Source organism: Pavona decussata, unplaced genomic scaffold, assembly GCF_977016875.1.
Source record: "Pavona decussata unplaced genomic scaffold, jaPavDecu1.1 SCAFFOLD_79, whole genome shotgun sequence".
In the NCBI taxonomy this organism is placed as follows: Eukaryota; Metazoa; Cnidaria; class Anthozoa; order Scleractinia; family Agariciidae; genus Pavona; species Pavona decussata.
Genome location: NW_028145497.1, coordinates 211234 through 234170, shown reverse-complemented (window position 1 = coordinate 234170; position 22937 = coordinate 211234). Strand labels below are relative to the sequence as shown.

General features: G+C 39.4%; 1 protein-coding gene across 5 annotated transcripts; it reads left to right on the top strand.

Moving 5' to 3' along the window:
* Positions 1-395: 395 nt before the first annotated feature.
* On the top strand, positions 396-20769 carry LOC146476122 (fibroblast growth factor 1-like). Of its 5 annotated transcripts, none has more exons than XM_085114945.1 (5): positions 396-571; positions 8370-8452; positions 13052-13319; positions 19231-19334; positions 20177-20769. In XM_085114945.1, exons 2-5 carry the CDS (start codon positions 8441-8443, stop codon positions 20393-20395), a joined length of 603 nt encoding a protein of 200 aa, XP_084971071.1. In that variant the 5' UTR covers positions 396-571; positions 8370-8440; the 3' UTR covers positions 20396-20769. The 5 variants fall into 5 exon arrangements, with proteins under 5 accessions (XP_084971071.1, XP_084971073.1, XP_084971072.1 ...); XM_085114947.1 differs by lacking the exon at positions 396-571 and adding an exon at positions 2768-4817; XM_085114946.1 differs by lacking the exon at positions 396-571 and adding an exon at positions 2768-7014.
* The last annotated feature ends 2168 nt before the right edge of the window (positions 20770-22937 follow it).

Genomic DNA, 22937 nt, shown 5'->3' with positions numbered 1-22937 from the left:
TGTGAGATTTAACGCGACCGCAAAGCGACGTGTCAATTTGGCCTTGGAACTCTAAAGTCCGCGTATAGTATGATAAGTATTCTTAAATTAACATTGTAAATGAAATTCCTTTCAATTTGTGCAGTCAAGTCAAATATTATTCCATGCACTAAAACTTATCAGTGAGCTTATCTTAGAAACGTTTTGGCCTTTGGCGAAAATTACTGACAGCAGTTCGAATGTGTTCAATTACTTTTTGTGTCTATTATAAAAATGGAAATCTGAATAAATACAAAGTAAAAAAACGTCAAGTGTATAACACATCTTCAACGTTTGAGGGTTTATATTAAAAGCCTTCCTACGTCTGTATTTTTGGAACGCATGACATGAAGGAAGTCGGGCAAATCTTCCAATACCAAAGCAATGCTGTCATATGCTAAAATGCTGGCAAATCAAATAGTTTGCTTTTCGTTTAAGTCTCGACCCATTGAAGTGTTTTAATACAATTGAACTAAGTAGTGCTGAGGGATCAATTCGCCAAGTGCCGGTTTTAGGTGGATCAGTATACATGGATGTACCGCGTGTAAGAAAAGTAAGTTTGTCCATTTTAACTTGTTTTCATGTAATATATATCTCTCAGTTTTCCGTACTGTAAGTTACGGATCCTCGTTTTTCCAATCCGTTGTTTTCTGGCCCAAGCGCGAAGCGCCATAAATCAACGGATGGGAAGCGGCATACATCAACGCATGGGAAAAAACGAGGATCCGTAACTTACAGTACGGACCAAGAAAACGAGGTTAGTAAGATATTTATTATGTCTCTGAGGTTAATTGGGCGCGCGGGAAAGGAAACTAACAAGTTTAGCGAGCAGTACAGTGAAATACGGCCCGCTAAATTGACCAATCACACCGCGCGTGCTCACTGAGAGAACTAAATAATGACCATTTTAAAGTTCTCAAATCACGGAAGTGAATTAGATTACTCGTTGGGGGTGTAACTGGGGGCCGGGTTTCCGTTAAAATCCTGATCGCTGGAATCATTCTTTTGTTTTAAACAAGCAAAATTGTCGACGGGTAATCCTCCGATGAACTAGCAGTCTAACGTAGTTTCTTGTGTTCCATTGTTCTTGTGATTATTCATTTTATCCGGCTACAAAACCAGGAAGGACGAGCCGAGTTGAGCCAAGTTGTTCGGCTCTACAACTGATTGAAATGAGTTTTAGCGTCTATAACTTGACTCATCACATACTAAAAAAATTGACAACAATTGACAAGTTTAGGCTTCTTACCATTACTTCTTTATAAGCGAAGCTGATAAACAACCACAATTCCACTCAGTCATCTGCAAATTTCACGTTCAAATGCCAGGGAAATTTGACTCTTAAGTGAGCAGGCCAACTGGGGAAAAAAAAGGGAAATATCTAATCGGTAAATATCCTGGCACTACTATTGGGCTCACTGTGGTTTAAGGTGTTTATATGATCTGAATAAACACGACAAGATGCACGGATGACTTCATGATCTCCCACCCACGCGACCACAGAGCGCGAGAACAAAAGACAGTGGAATTATAATTTAAGTGTGTGCGTTAATTCCATACCACACCATAACAACTCCAATATATTTTTTCTGGGCCATTCCTTTATCTTGAAACCCGAAATTAGGGCAGCCAGTCGATAAAATGTCTACTGTCAACAATGCGCGCAATCTTAAGCTGTTAACAGTATACACACCCGGGCGATTAGGTGTGACTATGAAACTGCAGTGATCGTTGCTAGAGGGTACTAAGTGTGACAAACCATGGTCTTAAATGCCCGAATGCTTTGCTTAAACAATGTGGCAACAATAACTGACTCGCAAAACTGAACTTATAAACATGAACACCGAAGAAAAGCACTCCTGGCAGTACACGATTCCTTCAGCATAAGGATAGCCAATCTACAAAACCCGAGAGGCTTCATTCTCAAGGTGAAAAGGTTACATTTTCATCATAATTCCCTCACTTTGTTAAGGAAAACACTCAGTCGTTTTGAAATTGTTTACATTCCCACACGTAAACAAATTTATAAAAAATTAACAATATAATAAGTTACTACGACTTCTTTTGTTATACCACTCCCCCCCCCCCCACCCCCCCTCAATGCATACCATCTCACCCCACCACCCCATATCACACCAATCTTCGTCCCTGGATACACGTGCAATAAGGCCAGCGGTTGAACTATTTCTATAGGCTCCGTTCAATATAGCATGGCCGGATGGCATTATGGTCAAATGTATACGAACCGTGTAGCGCGAAAATTTTGCGGGAGTTTTATTTTGCGGATTGTCGATTTTTTGTGGTTTGCGGAAACAAATTTTTCCGATTCGAGATGACTGAAATTTCTGCTGGGAACTAATTTTTATGATGCTCTGTTCAAGCAGAAGAACATTTAAATGGAAGAAACCTTAATAATTTCAATTCTTATTGTACGGTATGTTGAGTCACAGTTCACTCTACTTACAGATTAGAGTATGTTAAGTATATTCACAAGATGACAAAAGTGAATGCAAAGCTTCTTTCTTAAGGTTCCTAATTGAAGTTTATAAATTGGAATTTCGAAATAGCCACATTAATCGTTTTTTTTTTTTTTTTCATAATATTATATTTTTATTTTAATGTTTTGTAATTTGATAAATTAGATGCAGCTGGGCCACTTCGAATACCAGCCATTGAGCTGAATGGGCTTAACGTGCCGAAATAAAGCTTGCAAAATATAGACGGTTTGTTTTGCAAACCGTGAAATATCAGGCTGATTTGTTATATATTTCAGTTGTTCTAGCCATTATGTTTATTTTTCGCCACCTCCACCATTAGGATCAGCCTGCCGTCTGTATTTTGCATTTCAAATAATTTACAGGTCCAGGTTTACAAGAGATCCGGCACCACTCATAGGTTTGTCACTGTGGCCTTGCAGATTTTAATTGAAATAAAGCTTACTTACCTCACCTCACCTATTGCGGAATTCCAAGCTCATTTATATAGCTCGTTTATTCGTAAGGGACCTTTAAGCCCTTCCGTTTTCCTTCCTAAAGCAGTCACATCAGAAATTAAATACAGTAGACCGATTGAGAGGGTGCTCATGTATATTGGAGCGGTGTGCGTTAAAAATGGAAAAAACGCGGAATCGACCCTTCCCGAAGCGTGGGAGCCTACGATCACGAAACGCAACAGGAGATTGAGACAATAGCGGCCACAGAGGGAACAGCATCTCGTTCGAATAATGAAGATCGAAATGTACCAATCACAAGCGACCTACCTGATGAAAACTAGCAGTAAAAGTTCGATCCCGCGGGCTTTTTTGAAGACCGAAGTAAACCCCCTTAAGCCCCAGTAAAATAATCTTCTTCTTCTACTTCTTCTTTTAGTCTTTCTTTTTCGAGTCCTCAAAGAAAACATACGTTGGGCGGACTATATATCCACCAAGTTTTATTACCACATATTTTCTCTTTCCACTTCTCAGATCCAACCTGGAAAAGGCGCCCATTCTTGTAATAACCCACTCTTTCCATACACCGCTCAATACAGCGCTTATATGGGAATCCGATGCAAAATTAAATCATTTCCGTAAAATTTGATTTCTTGTATTGATCGTTGGTAAACTTGATGAAGAACTGGAAATAGCAGCAAACGGGCGATATACAGTTTATCATGTATTGTCTTATCTTCTATTACATTTAACCCAATCAACATTTGTAATGACTTCCCAGGTTTGTCTGAAAACTTTGAAAGCATCAACGACGTAGGTATGTCGCCTACTATAAAAAGAACGCAAAACACAACAAAAACGACAACAAAAGAAAATAAAAGCATAGAAACTTATAACGTTATCTATTTTCCAGTAATTTTGTGCCGTATTCTATTTTCTTGATCAGTCAACACAACGCCATATAAAACTGCTATCTTAAAGTTTATCATCTTTGAAGGAAACATTACTTCGAAAGTTCCCACATAGTACGTAAACAATTTACAATATCCCTAGCGCTGTTTTTTTGTAATGTTAGACACCTGGAGTCAGTAGTTTACGACAAATGATATATGTACACTACAACGTTGGACGGGATTCACGTTGTACAACAATAGATAAATACAACCGGGGTAAATTTCCCAGACATTGTGATAAACATCAAACAATTTGTTGATTATGGTAAGCATGAATTCTTTAATATATTTTAGCGGGCTCGCCATTTACGCTGCGTTCTCGCCGCAGCACTTGATTGCAAGGTAAGTTTGAGGTCAGACATTCACTATATCGAAACGGTTTCAGCCTTATTTGCCGAGTGTTTGTTTGCCGTAAAGATTCCGGCATTCCCGCAGAAGCAACAACACAATTTTGGTGCAGGTATTTTCACGTTTACTGTAAACCACCTCCAAGGGTGCACAACTAAGAAAAACAGGATTCAATAGCGCAAATGTTTTTCTTTGTTAAGTATGGTTGCTATAATTATACTCATAGAAATATCACAGACAAAAGGACGAGACAGGAACAGTTGTGTCAAGCAGTGTTACACTACAACCGACGCATCGTGGACTGATGAGACCGTTTTCATGAGCTACTGGTTTTGCTAAAACAATGTCGGGTCCTTGCATGCCTAGCAGTTCTTGCATTGTGTTTCGTGTCTTGCTATTTTTCAAGACTGGATCTAGTAAAATCATGCCTGTTGTCACAAGCTAAAGGTTTCGTCCCATTCGTGGCGCTAAATATCGAATGAAACTAATATCGTAGTTTGAAACAGCTGACAAAAAAACAAACAAAGGTTAGGCAGAATATATGCAGTCGGTATTGCGGATGGTGAAAGGTGAGTAAACAAACCAGATTGAGAGGTATTTGGATTAGTGGAACAGCAGCACACAAAGTAAGTATAGATCAATCAGTAAGATAATCTGTTTATAGCTAGTTCACTGTATTTCAGACAAATTTGAATTTCATAAATGACAGAAACAGATAATCAGAATTGTCTAAACAGCTTGACCCGAATTCAGCCAGCTCTCTTTTGCGTCTCTGCCAAACTCCCGAATTGGCGGTAGTGTCAGTAGTCAATTTAGATGATGGTGGCCTTCAAGGGTTAAAATAATTAACGAATACGCCGCTTTCTTTAATGTCCGACCCTGCTTGACATGAAAGAAAGAAGAACAACCTCCTATACTGGGTGAGTTCCAATTGGAACTTTCAATAAAGGGGTGGCATTCTAGTTTTCAAACTTGACAATACATGTAATTACAGTCAAACTTCACGTTTCTCTTGCTCTACAGAATGTTTTGGGTGAAAAGTTGTCTCATTAAAACGAATCGTGATAGAGTATGTTGTGAGACGACCAGAAACGGTTCTTCGGGTCATCTGAAAAGCTGGTGGGAAAACACACACAAAAAAAATGACTAACGGAGAAAAGAGACTTGTTGTGTTTGACGTTGGCAGTTGATGGGGGAGTGGTAGAGGGATTGCTTGAGCGGGGAATTTAGAATATTCTATTACACAGCGAATACTACTACAAAATAATGAATAACATGCCTCTAAACACAGTCATAAAACCACCATGGGAAAGGCTCCTTGTTCCAATGTGTGGGAAATAAACCTTTTCATCTGATTAGTTTTCTCAGAGCAGTTTAATTATTAGCTGTTGAAAGCTCTGTATTGAACGCCAACACTCAGCTTAGGATAAAGATTCTAGAAGGATTCAATCAGTACTATTATCTTAAAGGAATAGTGTTTACTAATTACTTTTCTAGTGTATATATACCCGAATCAAATACTATCCGTTTTTTGATCAGTTCGAGAAACTGATTCTTTGATTTGTGGTTGAGTCTAAGAAAGTTGAATAACATTTTTCAGTTTTTGTTTTATACTACTACTTATTTCCAGTAACCATCAGAGATTAATCGCGTAAAAAATATATTAATAAAAAAATACTTAAATGATCTGAACGATAACGCAGATTATGAACCAATCAAATCTCTAAGCCACAATATGCATCCGGTGCAAACAGCAGGAACAGAATGAAGGCTCGCTTAAGATTAGTTTAGCGATCTGTGTCCCTGATTCGTTGCACAAAGCAAATGCGTGCCAAGTCAGTCAAAGCGGTTTTGAATTGAGTGTCGAAAGCAATCCGCGTTTGCTTTAGTTTTGCTTTGTGACGCTCTGTGATTGGTTAACAAAACTCGCGCCACTTTCACAACCAATGAGAAGCAAGATCAAAGCCAATCGTTACTTGGTCGCACGCGTTTTCCGCGCTTGGCGCCAATTACGTGTATTTACTGCGAATTCTGATTGGTTTATTGCGCGGATGGCGTTTTTTGTCATTGACCAGGGTAAATTATTTTGGTTTGAGGTTTAACGACGCTTAATTAAAAATAAAATAAAATAAAATAAAAAAGCGCTATGAGCCAATTACATAGAGCTCAGCAAACGCAAAACCACTTTCGATCGTCAAAAATGAAAAACCTTGACTTATTTTCAAATAAAAAAAAAAAACAATGGTATTTCAAATGATTCTTAGCTCACCAACGGCGGATTAAAGGGATAATCAGCACGGGATCTATAACCTTGGATAGGTCTATAAATGGACCAGATTAACCAGTCGGAACCGGGTTAAAATTGCGGTATTCCCACGGAGAATTCGGATATACATAGGGGAGACGGGGCATTGTCGGAAGCTTGGTAAAGGGCCTTTGACGTGGCACAAAGTTTCCGAAGACGCTAGGTAGTTCGTTAGTTCCACAATTGCACAATGGATATTAACGCCGGCTTACCCCCATGTTTTGTAAAGTTGAAAAAGTTTTACAAATGCATGAAAGAACTAAAGACACCGACACATATTGAACACTGTTTGCTGAACTCAGCGCATTCTCTCAGCAACAACCAAACCATACCTATTCGGCTGAAAGCAAGGCCATTAGTCGAGGTGTTTAAGCTGATTGAGTTTAATAAGTCAATCCTGCAAAAGTTGCCTAAACGAGAGTTCTCAAGAAACCACGTTTTGTAAATTTCTCAAGGGACAGGTAGGATTCTAAGTTCTTTTTATCCTATGAAAATTATACCGATGGTAATTTAAACAGCTGCAGAGGAAATAAACAAATAGTGAAGACCAAATTGTTCTATGAAAAAAATTTACAAATGTAGAAAATATAGGTTCTCATTTCACAATATAGGTTACCGTTGGCCAGAACACTTGCAGTTGAAATGATTCCTGTCAATTACATTGCACGTCCTTCACGCGTACGGAACATTGCAGTTTTGGTTTGAGGCTCGACGGACAAATTATTGCGGGTTGTTTCATACTCAATGAGCATGGTGACGCTGCATTTTCATATATAAATTTGAAGGATTTCTCGTTAGTCAGTTTTGAAAAATACTTACACATTCATTGTTTTTCTCTGTTTTTAGCGGTTTCTGTGACAGCGTTGAGGTGCTCAAATTGCCTTTTATGTAGTTAGTTTTATTTTTCGGCTACCTTAAGGCAATAATTCGCTATTGTTGATTTAACATCGCTTTAAATGGTTGGAAGCGGTTTCTTTCTTCCATAGCGCGTGTTGGAGTTCCGTTCGAGTGTAGAATCTGAGGGAAACAGACGTCTCGACATGTCAAAAAACCGCGAAACGGCCTCTTAACGATAGAGCATATTGAAATGTTTGGTGAACGTGGCAGCAAATCTTCCAACCGTTTAATCACGCCAACAAATTTGTGGCACTATCACTGTGGTAAGAAGTCAGGACGGACGGGCTGGGAGCAGTGCGCATGCGCTAAGGTTTATTACGTCATTTCGGCGGGCAACATAAAGCAAAGGATTCAATGATGTGTTAAGCGGACATTTCAAGCTCAAATACATTGTTTGCGCTAACGTAAGCAAAACATAAGCAAGCAAGAAATACAATTCAAACTTTTGTCGTCACGAAAAGTTCAAAGACGCCGACTTTCGGCGGTAGACGTTTGAGTCTGGGTGCTGGTACAAAACGATGTTTTTGTGTATTCTTATAAGAGGTGCGAAGAGGTGTTAAAAGCACATTTCCGGTTCGCATTTGTCGCGCCGGCCTTTTCGTAATTTTCCGTAAATCTTTTCTCTTAAGAAACACAGCATCACCTAATTAGCAAGATTTTCCCTTGATAAATGATTTGGACGTCCCATCCTCGAGCTAAAAAAGGCACGCTACTGTATAATGATTCACTCTGGACAGGTGGAAAGCTAGACATTATTGAATTCTTGCACAGTGCAAGGCGGGATGAAATACGAAACTAGGAAACCTTTGAGAGGTAGCGAGATTAAAGCTCTTAGTTTTGATGTAGAAAAGTGAAGGGGATTAATGACGACAAAGTTATCTCGAGTAGCTTATACTATTTTCGTTTTATTATTCTTTAGTAATGATGGCTTTTATACAACGAATGAGCTGACAGACAGCAAGGAACTCTTAAGAGGTCTTCACTCGGACCATGCTTGAGGGGGTAAGCATTTTCTTCCTTGACATAAGCTCGAATCGTAAATTCTACGTCTTGTCACTCTGTTTTTGTCATATGCTAAGTTAGGGGGAGCCTGGACCTTGTACTGATCCCCCGGCTTCAAATTCAGGCTTCCCCGTCATCAAACCTACTTCGTATGTTTTAACTAAAAGTTCAACAAGAGTAAAAACAAATTGTCAAAATACCGATGAAAGAACAGTTCTCATGGGAGAGAACTGCTCGGAAGTTCTTAGCTTATATGGTCACACTTTTGGATTTCTTCCTGACTCAAAAAGGTAGAAAAACATTTCAGTAATAATTCTAACTAAATTTATTCGCGGTACGAAAGGTTCAAATCTTCACCTTTTAATGAAGCAAACGGATAAAAAATTTCACTCGAATTGAAAATATACGAAACCGGAGGAATAGAGAACATTCAGATGCTCTTTACTTGAAGGTTCTTGTAAACTTTCACATTTTGAGCCAGAGACTTACAAAAAAGTAATAAAGTGAGCTTATGAAGTAAATTACATGGTTCAGCTGAGACTAGGTAAAGGGTTTAACGAAATCTTCGAGATGAAGAAGGTCTTCAGCTTTAATCTTGATAAATTGGTTTTCGCTGTCAAAAAATCTCATCAGGACCTGATAACGAACGTTAGCCTTGAGCCAAATGGACTCTGTACGGCAGAGCAGATTGGTTTGAGGTTTGTTAAACTTGCAGTCACGTGCAGCTTCATTCTCATTTGGTATGGTTTGTTAGCTGATTTAAACTTACGATAAATAATGTATAACACGAGTGAAGTTTGAGATCTAACTGTACCGACGTTAAACCTCAATTATGGTTTCAGCTCGAGTCTATGGCCAACAGAAAAATGGTTAAAAGGAGGCCATTCACGTTTGTGAGCCGTCAGTTCTTCCATGTGTTGAACCTGTCCGTTTTGCAATGTATTTCAACGATGTTGTACGTCGTTTTACCTTGGTTACTTAAAACATATAGAATAAATGTGATGGAATAATTTAAGCCTGGTGAATAAATGAGAATGATGTATTATTCAATAAGTGACACAGGCATACTCGGAAAAAATCCGAGTGCTCCTATGAGGAGTCGAACCTAAGACCTTCCGATTACTAGTTCGGATACTCTACCACTGAGCTACAGGAGACTCGTGGGAGCTAAGGCCATTAAACTAGGTTCATGGGACAAACATCCTGCATACTGCTAGAATTGGAATGTCATTTGTGGCATATGCGCAATGGAATAAATGTGATCAAAGGAATATATTTTTTTTAAGCCTGGTGAATAAATGAGAATGATGAATTATTCAATAAGTGACACAGGCATACTCGGAATTTTTTCCGAGTATGCCTGTGTCACTTATTGAATAATACATCATTCTAGTTAAAACATATATGCCTTTACTTTCTCCCAGAGCGAGCATTATTGGTGGTATTAGTTCAAGGGCCGGGAAGAGCAAAATGAAATCGCAAATTAAGCAAACAGTTCTCAGTCGGTTCAATACAAACGGTTTCACTTTCCAAACAAATGACGCATCCATAGTGACAAACTGGTTAACCCTTAAACCTTTTTAAACTACACTCACGTTAAAAAACTAAAAAAATTGAAGTACTTTCTAAAATATCGAAAAACAATTCGGCACCATTAGCACTTTGTACAGTATCACGTACTTTGAAACTTTCACTTGAACGTCAACAGTAAGTAATGATTTTGTCTCAGTACAGACGTCTCAAAACTTGGAGCCACACTATAAAACAACATACTGAAAAAAACAACACCACAGGAAAGTGGTGCTTAAAGGAGAAGTATCACGAAAATTTGATGTCATTTCAAAACCCAAAAATGCTTGTCAGACAACAGAAACAAAAAAACATTGTCTCGTTTTGTTATAAATTATTACCCCATTGCAATAAAACTGTCGATTAGTGCCTCTGGCCAGAGACAGAGTAGGTCAGAATGGATTGAAACTTGAAAAAATGTTAGGCTAATGTTTTTCAAGTTTTCGTATTCTTGTTTCCAAAATGCGCTAGAACAGAGTACGAGTTGTTCCTGTCAAGAATTGAGTTGATTTTTCTCCTCTTGTCGTGCTAGAATTATTTTGTAGCAAAGTGAAGGTCTTATTTCACCATTTTTAGTAAAAGAGGTCAAAAACCCCATGATACTTCCCTTTAATACCTAACCGATTTGGATCTCACATTGTAGAATTGTATCCACGGAGTAAATATATATATAAAAAAACAACATGTAAATGCGTTGTTTGTAGCGGAAACGTACCTAGCTATATCAAGCTAGTTACAGGGCTCTCCACTCAACAGCACAATAAGAGCGAAAGTTAAGACCATCCTAGTTTATAGGGTACTGAGCCACAAGAAAGTATAGATGAAAGAGCTGTCACTTTCAGTGTACCAGTTAGAGGGATGGAAAGCTATTAGACAAACGCTGTTGCAGCGGGAACTGTTACAAGAAACTGAGGAAAGAAATGGAAAAGTGCTCTTATTTGTATGAAAAGGGTTGAGGAATTTTCTTCTTCTGCTATACCAAATGTAAAACGCATGTCTCAGAAGAGAACACAGCACAGTCGAGGGCATCAACAATAGAATGGGTGGAGAGAAATTAGATTAACATGATAAAATTTCATTTTGGATTCCAAGAATACTTCTCATTCACCCAACTCTTATGTCCACTGGAATAAAACATGACAGTGGCTCAAAAATCCATCCATTTATGGCTGTTATTTTGTTTAGCATGGAATGCGTTCATGCCCAATTGTTTCATCGTAAAAAAATCCAAAATTGGAACCGGTCGGTGTTAAAGATCACTTACAGTAGACAGTGTAGGCGAGCAGAAGGAATGTTTCCAGAGCATATGGGCTTCACGCACTTTGCCATCTTCAGTACTCCTTAACTCAACTCGTGTCATTTTCTCTCCACTAATACTGTTCCCAAACATTGCATTTCACACCAATGCATGTCGACAACTTCAACGATAATTATACGTCCGAGAAAGTCGGTTTCCATGGCAACTGAAGCTGTTTACATGCTGGAAATCGAATTCTTGGTATTTTTAGCATGTCTCGAGAGGGCAATTACTTACTATCGGGGCAGACATAAAACATTTTTTGCATAATTTCTGGATCAAGAGATTCTTGCATTGGAATCAACAAAGACTATACTCGAAACGCCGCGAGGCAGGCTAGCGTTTCCTGTACACAGCAAAGCGACGCCGGAGAATGATGCCACAAATTTTTCAAATAGTCCAACATCTAGGCTTCAACGGCATTGCGTCTTGGCCATTTTAAGAAGGTATTTTAAATAAGATCGGCTATAATTAATAAATAAGAAGACAATAAGATCACTGCAGGCCGGAAGTGGCAAATTAACGGCATTCGAAGGCTTTTCTCGATGTTTTGCGCTAAGTGAAGTAATAAGAACAGTTGCGTGCGAAATGAACCTGGCGCGATTAAATTGCACAATGGATGAAAACTCTTGTTCTTAAAGGGATTCTAGTTTCAGTGAGCCGCACGTACACAAGCCTGTCATGAATAGAAGTAATTTACTCTTTTTGTTTCGAGAAGTGCCAGTCGGTGTTGTTTAAGAAGGTCGTCGCTGTCCTCGGGAAAAATGGCACTTTGCAAATGACCTGTACTCGGCCATTAACACCCTTCCACAAACAGAAATTCGAAACAATTTTGGAGTGTGTACACCTCTTAAGAGCCTCTCTTAGCATCCGCGGAAATTGTCCCAGGCGCTTTTATGATGTTTTCTCAGTGACTGACCGTGCCTTTGTTAATTTGCCGAAAAAGAGCATTAAAGTTGAACAAAGAATTCCAACTATGTCAAACGGCTAAAGTCTTTCTTCGGCCTAGAATCACTTCTAGGTAGCTTTGCGACGAAACTCTCGTTGTCTGTCCAGCCAGTTTTGCCCAGACATCTCGCATTGGCTCCACATATTTCGGTTTAAACGACTTTTGCCCCTGACGGCGCAATATAGGGAGTGTGATTGCATAGTAATAAAAGGCTCGTTCCAGAAATGTCATCAAAAGACAGTGGCGGTATTTTAAATACATTTTTTCAGCCGGAAAGCAATTACATCCAACAATATCACTCCTAGTCTGGGCTGGAGTGGCCGCGCGCGTATAACACAAGGATTTCACTTCACATCGCATTGAACAATGAAACAACACTGTAAACCAAATATAGCGAGCGGGTTATTTCAAGCTGTTAATGTCGACCACACGGAGGAAATGTCGTAGAATAATAAAATAATGACATCTAATCATCGCAAATTGCGGTTACATTTCTCGAAGCGACCAAACGAATACGGACTACACGATGGTGGCGGTTATAAAAATGGTGAGTTTTGGTGAAGGCCCTAAGACTATTTTAAGGGGTGCTAGATAATTTTCCCTTAATTCTTACAAAGGATCTTCCAGCAAAATATACTGATAATTCCTTTAGCCGATTTTTTAACGTACGTTATTGATCTCTAAAATGCCTTCATCAGTTTCTCGCGAACTGAGTGATTTTTTAGTTTGCTTAAATTATTAACAGGTTATAATATTCTTTTGTCTATTTTTTTTTACACCATAGGTAAGTTGGGTCACCGTCGTTTGTCTACTGATGTGTTCATCGGTCGCTCTGCCGCTAAAACGACTTGCTAGCAAAGAAGATTTTCAGCAAACACCCAAACCAACAAACGAATACACAACACGATCCACGAGCTTGCACAAATTGGGTATCCTCATAGGAAGACCCACGAACAAAAGAACAGTACGACTATATAACAAGAATGGATTCTTCCTTAAAATCTCCAACACGGGAAAGCTGAGGGGAACTAGGAACTTCCACAATCGAGACAGTAAGTATGAGCTAGTCGTCGCTTAGCGTGAAATCAACCGCGATTTTATGATCATTTATTTGACTGTTATACGATGTTTTGGCTTCGTTGATTTTCATGCAAATTAATACGTGCACGAAAACCGACACATCGATTTTACGGCACGGTGTGTTTTTTGACGTACTATCAGAATGTCACCGTGTACAACGGTGACAATGGAGGCGAATATTGAACACCACGCACTAACTAGACTACGCTTGGCATCGCGAAGTAGTTTAAGTTTGTTCAGAGCAAATTTTGGTTTCATTAAACGGTTGGCAACTTTTTGAAAGAAGGCTCCCAATGAGCCGTGTTACGCGCCATCGACTTAATAACTGCGTCATCGCATTCTTAATCAATCGTTACAATATTTCAGGGTGATAACGAAGGCACACTTTTAGATTTGAAAGCAGCTTCTGCAGCAATTTCTTCAGGCGGGATGCAATTTCTTCTCGTGCAGGTTCGGCAACTCAAAGCAATCGAATAGACCTTCTTAGCATGACAATGGAGCAAGCTTCGTGTAAACAAAGGCATCTTAATAATTACGTCAGTGAATGGTCAGAGATACTGAGTGGAGTCTTTGCGCCCAAAAAGCAAGATTAGTGATCTCGTATCTCATAAAGGGAATCAATAGACGGCTCGTCAAATGATAGCAGATTGGTAACGAAGACCCAATAACTTTAGGCTAATGCTTACAGTTGCTCTAAGTTAAACATTTGAGGACCACAACAAAAACAAACCCTGGAGAACTGATGTGTCATGCTAATTTCACCACGATTACTTCGTGGTGTTTTATAAACGAAGAAAGCAAAATTGTCGGTCTCGAGGTTTAATTAGAATATCGTTTCCTATAGCGCAAAGGCCGAACCCGTTGGTCCACAAGAATGAAAAATGGCCTTATCATTACACTTGTTTCAGGAGAGCCAATTTGAAGAGCAGTTATCGCAACACACATTCAAAAGAAACTGGGTAATTAAACTATTACACGATCCGTAGGTAATTTACACTAATTGTCTGTGAAATTGATGGCTCGCGCTCTCAACGTGACCAGTAACAGACACGACATTTACAAACGGGAAAAATCGAAAGCGTTTCGCGAGAACGTCGCGCGGAAACGAGGACATATCTTTTTCGAGTCCACAAGAAAGAAAAGGCGCGTGATTTCGAAAGCGTGCGTTCGCACAAAGTACAATGTACACTAAACATCAAACAAACAGTAGTCCTCATCAATCTCTATTTGTTTATCCATTTCCGGAGGTCGCGGGATACGAACGCGCCCCCTTTTCTAAAGTAAAATTAGACCTCCCGTGGCTAGAGGAAGTGGCAGCACTTTAGAATTGAGCAATACAATGTGCCCCAAAGGAGCTGGATGCCGAGGAAACAGGCCTTCAAACCCGCGGCCAAAGGCTAAAGTCTTTCGCAAAACCCAACTCTGTAAGTTTTATGATTTCCGGAAAAACGCACCGGAAGAAACTGGGGGCAGAACGCTTGGTGGTTTTCCTGATGTACTTTAGATAAAATTGATTAGGAAACCGCAGTTATATTACTGAGGATTTTGAAAATGTTTTGCCAGGCTACAGGGCGACATACGACTGGCGTGGCGCGCCAAAGGGCCGGCAGAGAGTGAAAATATTATGTTTTAAGTGGTGGATGAAAACAACATCTTACGCCAACGCAAAACAAGACTTTTGGCCGACCACTGGCTTGCACTTATGAGGGGCAACTCAAGTAAATAAGTGTCTAGACCTTATTAAAAATAGCTCCTTAGAGTCCATTGCATGGATGACTGCCAACCACTGTCATTTCAGCACGGGCTTATTTCGATTGGCCTTTCGGCTTTCGAGTAAATAACATTTAAAGATTAGGAAATCGAAACTCGGTTAAACCCACTCGAAATCCGTAAATCTTTTCCGAAGTGTATTATAACTTCCCAGAAGATAAGAGCACACAAGAGTGGCGATTTAAGCTCTAGATCGCTGGTTCTGCGCTCTTGAACTACCGAGAGGTTGCTGTACTACTCGTCTTTAAATTTCAAAATACCAAAGCCAAACATCATTGCATTCCATCCTTGCGTGATAGTTGCAAGGAGACCACTGGCTCATTTAACAGGCGACTTCAAAAATTATTGATATATGTCTTGACACTGATACTATTTACACAGCCATCAGCGCGCGATTCAAACCCAGCCAGGTCTCTGCTGCCCACGCTATTGTTGGCGCGGATTTTAACTGACAGTACTTGAAGGGGTGCAAAATTGTTGCCATTGTGGGCAACAATCAATATTGAAATGAAGGAAATTAAGGAAGAAATAAGAAGTCCAACACAGCAAAATCGAAACTTGATTACTCCAAATACGAAAACTTGATCGACCAAGTCGAATTGAAAAGTTTCCAAAATATCCCCAAGCGGGGAAACTGCTCTACATGAATCGTCATTGGATGAGAAAAACTTGCTTCCAATGCAAATTATACAAACAAAAGGCTTAAACGTTACCAATACAAGGCTCGATTTCAAACATGCACATTAGAATACAGATTTTACCTTGCATTTGAACTTATATTTATGCCGTACGCCTAATGCCTTTTCAATATGTATACTGCATTTTGAGTGCTTCAATTCTCTTTCTGACTGTCATGTTTAACTATTCGTAAAATAAACCATATATGACGGGGTTTTTGATTGCTTAAAAATATTGTAACTTGCAAACGTAAACAAGAGAAACAACACTGTACGTCTGACAAAAGTTCCCGGTTTTTGGTGAACGCTAGCGAATTCCTAATAGCTTTTGTACAACTTATGGCAAAACAATAAACTGAACTGAACCGACACTCTTAGTTCCACTCTACAAAAAGCATGAAGGAGATCAGTTCAAACTTAATTGACAATACGAGATATCGTTAGTCGATGACAGTGTATGAGATGAAGGCCAGTAAAGAAATACCTCAGGTCAGTCTAAGCAGCAAGGAACACGTGTTTAATCTGTCGCAAACAATCGACGTCTCGACTATATAGTTCTATCGACGTGTGCTTAGGAATGACACTGGGTTTTGAGGCTCTTGTCGTAGCACTTTCTCCAAATTTGAAGTCAACGAAAACGAAAGAGAAAGAGAAAATTATGTGGTAACAAAAAGTGCGACCTATTGAGCACGTGTTCAGTGTTCTTGGTCTCTTAGCGTTATTTCATGGGTAGGGTGGGTGGATGAGACGATATCGGCAGCCAGTGGAGGCTGGTTAGTGCCCGCCTTTCTAAACCTAAGAGATCCATTATGTTAAACAGACGTGCTGTTTGTCTGTTTTTTGGCGACTTCAGTTTTTTTTTCTGTTTTTTTTCTCTCTGTTTTTTTCTCTGTTTGTCTGTTGTTTGGCGGCTTCCAAGTCTTTTCTCTTTTTTTAAGGTTCTTGTTTGTAGTTAACTGAATATTTTAAATGCTCGCGGACTTCATGTAAAGCAGTGACTGTCATGTGTTACTGATAAAATACAGAGGATAAATTACAAAGTTATACCTCACTCACTTAGTAACTCTTTAGTTATCGATTGTTTGCAGAGTCAGTTTCTTAAAAATATTCAGGCAATACGAAGATGGAGCGTGAACATTGGGAAAGTCGTCGGCAGAGAAAACAACAGGCCAATGGAAATCGAGTCTTTAACAAGGCCATTTATAGAAAACAACATTATTTGGACATGGTCCTAAATTATTCCAATAGATCAGGACTAGAACTCCAATTATCTCACGAGAGAAGATCAAAGTATTCGTCATGAGCATATTTCAAGCAGTTGACATTATCATGGTTAAGGTTGGCCCTACGGCCTTAATAAAGGCCTGGATAAGAACTAAAGTTAGCTTACGAATGTGGCTTTACATTCTCTATCATTCCCACGGTCAAAAACGGAAAAAAATGGATAATAAACCTTCACCACAAGTCGCCGCCATTTTGCCGAATTTTAAGGGCTCAGGTTTGGCGTCAATGTGGTATGCGCGTAGTAATGGAGTGTGCATACAACACTTTAAGTTTAAAAATAGTCATTGCACTCTTAAACAATCAGGAATAACATGTGAAGCAATATCAGATTAGCTTGACAAGCGTTGTTAATCACACTAAGCTTTTTTTTTTTTAGTTTTTTTTTTAATTGCCGCGTGTGGCTTCATTTCCTGCTAAATTTAATTCGCAGCAGGTGATTATCGGACTAACAATAATTTATTAGCTCTCTAGATCGGCCATAATTAATCACTCGAAACGTGTTCTTAGTTTAAGTGTCTGGGAACATTGCGTGTGAGCACACAACATGTGACCACATTTGACGCAATGTGAGGTAAATTACGTTTTTTATAATTAGCCTTATACTGCTACGCTGGAACTGCTAGGCACGAGTTCACGTAAGGTGTCCCAAACGAGACTCACTTGAAAAAGAGAGGAAAAGATGTTCAAAATTGGGTAAAGATGAAAAAAAAAAAAATGATAATAATTGAAAAAAACGTGAGAGTCTTTCACCGACCCGATACTGAATAGCTTGATACTGATCACGAGAAACAACGTGGATATATGTCCGATATTCCTTTTGGTCACTACTTAGCTTGATGGTGTATTCTTTCAAACATTTTAAGGTGGCCCCAATACAACCACCTTCCATTACCTTAATGGGTTTTTCAACCGCACTGTATATTAATTCAGGACTTCGAAGTTCTCCGGTTTGCAACCCTCTACACTCCAGAAAAATTGAAGAACACCGACTATTGAGCGGTAAACAAAAGTAGATTCGGGATTTTATCAGTGCAACCGCCCTGAGCGAATTTAAGATCTGACTACACGATGGCAAAACTTGTAGTGTACTTTCGAGAAGCAAGACAAAAATAAACTGCTAATGAGAAATTATCTAAACAACTTCCTTGTGATAAGTGCAAGAGTTCTTTACACATTCCAGCCATCGAAACCACTTCACATTGCCTTATTACCGATGGATTGTTCTCCTCGATCTTTTAAAAAAGAGGAACCAATATCAAGCACGGTGGGTTTTTGTCAAAGCCTTTAATAGCCGGCCTATCTCAATTAGCTTCAGTTTTTCGCTAAAAGCACACGGAGGCGGTGTATCCGACACTTGAATCGTACGTGTAAGAATGGGACAGAAGCGAATATAACTGAGATTAGAAGTTGTTTTATGATTTATCGACACGCTTAGAGTTAAAAATGCACGAGCGGTTGCGTTGACTCACACAACCTACGCGAAACAAGTGTCTTTTCTAACACCATTTCTAATGAAATACGCTTGATGATTGGACAAAAACAAGTTAATAAACAAACTTACATCGTGCGAACAAAGGCGTTAGTTTCTGAAGAAAATGCGGTGCTACGTCGGTGGGGAGTAGAGACGAATGTTTGGTTTTGAACTTGAGAAGACAATTTGGCCAAAGTAAAGAGATTCAGCTGTTGACGTTTCGTGCGTTAGCCCTTCGTCAGGGCGAATCGCGATCGTACGAGTTTGAAGAACATTTAGTTAGCAGAATGCTCGAGTAAACGACGTCAAAAACTGCAGTTAACCTTCAAAACGTGAAAAAAGAGAATGCCAACCGGAATTCTTGTTCAGAGGGATAAATAAGTGACTGTTTGATGAAATGGGGAAGGGGCCTTGCAAAAGCCTAAAAGCACAGTGGAACCTCGATTTAACGAACTTTAGTGTAACGAAGTCCTCGGTAAAACGAACGATATTCTCCAGCCCGGCCTTTCAAAATGTTTGGAACAGAACCGCGATATAACGAGCCAATTTTCCTAGTCCCTTGGCACTCGGTTAAATCGAGGTTCTACTGTACCCGAAAGTTGGTTATAGCAAGCATTTGAAGATTTCAACAGCTGAGTTCATGCACAATTTTCCAACTGCTTCTCGATCTTTCCATTGCAGCGCTAATCGAAATGCAATCAATGGGGCCAAGTATTGTTCGACTAAAGGGCGTGGTGTCCAACTCCTACCTCTGCATGGATAACGAAGGCATCTCACGCGTTTCGGTAAGTAACGCTACAATATCAACGTACATTTTCTCTTGACTGCTCTGTCTATAAATTAGACTATATTTCGTATGATAGTAGTTGAGAGAATTTGCTTAAAAAGAAAGACCTATCATTAATGATCATTTCGTTTTTTGACAACAGTGATCAATTTGCTTTTTCTCAACAGCGGTTACCTTTTCATGCCGTTAAGGACTGGAACAATAGACCTTTATCACACGGCGGCCATGTTGAGTCTCAGGAGAATAGCCTTTCGGTCTTTCTTTTCGTATTTCGTTCTCTCATATTTACAGTTTGTTGTTTATTAATATATTAATTAATTGACCGATAAACCTGAAAGAAGAATAAAAAGCTTTGCTTTTGCAAGGCTAGCCTCGCAGCGAATTCGTCTGGGCGAGGCTTATCGTGCGAAAACAAAGCTAATTATTCTCCTAAGACTCAACATGGCCGCCGAGTGAGCAGGGTCTATTTAGGTAAAGATATTAGGAACTATAAATCCTTGTTAAGATTTAAAAATCTCCTTATTTTTCGAGTTTATGACTTACTTTATCAACTTTCTACATTTTTAATCCTTTCTCAGTTATTGCAGTTAGTCTATTGATGCATTGTTGTTATAATTGTAATCTCTATTCAACCCAGAACCTTGAAAACCACTTTGTGAAGGAGCTTTCTGTTAAAATATAGATAGATAAATAAATGGCGCGCGCGTGTGTGTGAAATGAAGCAGTGAATGTGCGGAGAAATTAGATACCGGACATTATTGGGTCTTGAATGCTTTATATAAAGACAGACGTACACGAAGGACGACTCTTTTAACAGTCTTTTGTGGTTGCCCCTTCCAGGCCACACCAACAGACGAATGCCTCTTCAAAGAAACGTTAGGGCCAAACCATTTCCACACGTTCGCTTCTCACAAGTATAGTGGCAAGAACCCAGGCAACGTTACCCATGAATTCTACATCGCCATTAAGAAGAACGGGAAACTCAAGCACGGAATCAACACGGCCGCGATACAGAAATCTGTGGACTTCATGGTTGTGCCAGTGAAAAAAACAAAGTAATCGTGGAAAAATGTGCGTGGTTCGAGATAAAACAAAGCGATACGGGACGACGAAGAAGGGTCCCTACACGCGAAGCAGATAGGAGAGCCTTGCTCTTCCTGTTGCCTCTCCCGCCTTAACAATGAGGACCCAAGAGATACCAATGGTGAAGGTATTGAGCCGTATTTCTTTGGTGGTGCTGGAAGAGGGGGAAAAGGACCAACCGAGTCAGCAGTGACTGGAATCAGCTGATAATTACATTTGCATGAAGAAACCCCACTATACCATCATACCGTTCAATGGTCATCGTGACAAAAAGATATTTATGTGGAATAAGCAGCGGATAGAGAATACAATCTGGCACTTGTGTGGTTATGACTGTAATGCAGTTTTTACAATAACTGTCCAAATTCCCGCGCGCTGATTGGCTCGTAGCTATTGTCTATAAGAGTACAGACAATAAAAATGACGTCAGATGTAACGCGTGCGCTTTCTCAACGAAAAAAATAGCCAATTCCGCTCGTACTTTTTCCATGTTATTGTAAAAAACAAATCGACGGCAGTTTTCTATGGTCTATACTCTTATAGACCATAAATGACGCCATAAAATGTCCAAAACTTGGCATTGAAACCACTCGCCTGCGGTTCGTTGTTCCACTTGAGTTTTGAACATTTTTTGACGTCATTTTATGGTCTATAAGAGTATAGACCATAGAAAACTGCCGTCGATTTGTTAAATGGAGATTGAAAAAGTGGTAGCACAAAGGTAATGGCATGACAAAGAGACATGTCGGAGATGAGATGTACTCACGTACAGGGCCCCATTACACAAAGGGGAAACTGTTACATTACGCGCTCCAGGCGAAGTATTGCACCTTTTCCAAATGGAGAGCATGCAGGACGATACCATCCGCGGTGACTTGCACTTCGCACAGGCGGAGACAAACTCCAACACATTGCCTGGACAATCGGGCACGAAGATTTATCACAGACAGCAAAAACGGCATACTTAGTTAGTCGCTTTTGCTTTGGTTTTGCTTTTTTACCCTCTGTGATTGGTTAACAAAACTCCCGCCACTTTCCCGACCAATGAAAAGCAAATCCAAAACCAATCGTGACTTGCTCAACGCGTTTTCCCGCGCTCGTCGCCGGTTACACGTATTTGCTTCGAGTACTGATTGGTTTATTGCGCTGTTTCCGTCTGTTGTGATTGGTCGAAGTGACTTTGGTATAGGTTTTGCGACACTCAACGGGAACCCGTTCTACCACCAAGTACCCAGTTGCAGAGAACAGTCTATTTAAAGGGACGTTTTACTTTAAACAGGGCTGATATATTACATAAATATTACATTTAAGAGTCACCACCGAAGAATGAATGTAATGATCATCATTATAGAATTTTATGCGGACCAACAACAATTACAACTGTAAACAGAAAGTCGTCGCCCGACTTTTCAAAATTATCAAAGATGAAATATATCTCATGTGTTTCAAATGTGCCTAGGCGATCAAGAATAATTGTGACAAAATTAACTGATATTTGGGCAGGATCCAAGACTACAGAAGTCACTGAAGCACAGCCTGTAACGGCAATTACACGTGCAAGGTCAAACGTTTTCACAATATTTCAAGTAGCAAGAAAATATTTATTTGCAACAAAATATTCGAGTCTAAAAAAATGAAAAGCGTGCAAATAAGGATAAAATGAATGAGAGTGTAAATAGCATTGAATTTTTTAATTTAACTTGGTTTGTCAATAGAGTTTTAAAAGAAAAACAACAATTTATATTTTTTCTTCGGAGAAGACCTTATTGGTCAGTTCAGTATTTTTTAAAAATTCAGATGATATCGAGAGATGTTAAATTAACTTTAAGCGCCGTAAACCACACGCTTACGGAATTTTAACCATATTTTTATTTTCAATAAATCTTTGATTGAACAATGGCTTCGAATTTTTCATTTCTACGAGCTCCACCTTGACCTTTTAACCCATAATATCAAAGAACAAATTCTCCTATCTTGCCCCATACTTTTCTTATAAAAGTACTGAGAAGAAGTTATTAAAATATCAAGAGAATTGACCTGGGGTGATGACCTCAAGGATTGAATAAGCATTGATATTACAAGGAGAAATTTGTTGCTGATCTCTGGTAGGATTAAAAGGGTTAAATCATTTGTAGGCGGGGTCTGCGGCCAACATTTTTCGGATCCTTTGACGCCAGACCGCGACGGCGGCTGCTGGTTGTTTCGAATGAGACAAGGCTGAAGCAACAAAGCCAATTTAAGAACCTAGACTTTTACAGTTGTGGGCTTTTGTTGAATGATATACCTTAAGGGTCTAACAGAAATGGTCCTTGTGACTTTCCACTTTCCCAAGCTTTACGATACATCAAGAAAGCACCAGAGAGTGAACCAGTTTGTTACACCCAAAGCTGACATCAAACATTTGATTTCTTCTCCTCAAACTCATTACTAATTCAAAAGCCAAAGAGAATGGAAATCATCGTTTGGATTTCTGATGAAAAACTCTTCGTTTTTGCATCCTTAATTTCCCCTTCAGTTT

Excerpts from the sequence above, each read along its gene's own strand:
- LOC146476122 (XM_085114944.1), top strand. The coding sequence starts at position 12,794 with ATGGTGGCGGTTATAAAAATG. Across the intron at positions 13,320-19,230 it reads GAACTTCCACAATCGAGACA|CGCTAATCGAAATGCAATCA; the intron begins GTAAGTATGAGC and ends TTTCCATTGCAG. Across the intron at positions 19,335-20,176 it reads AAGGCATCTCACGCGTTTCG|GCCACACCAACAGACGAATG; the intron begins GTAAGTAACGCT and ends TGCCCCTTCCAG.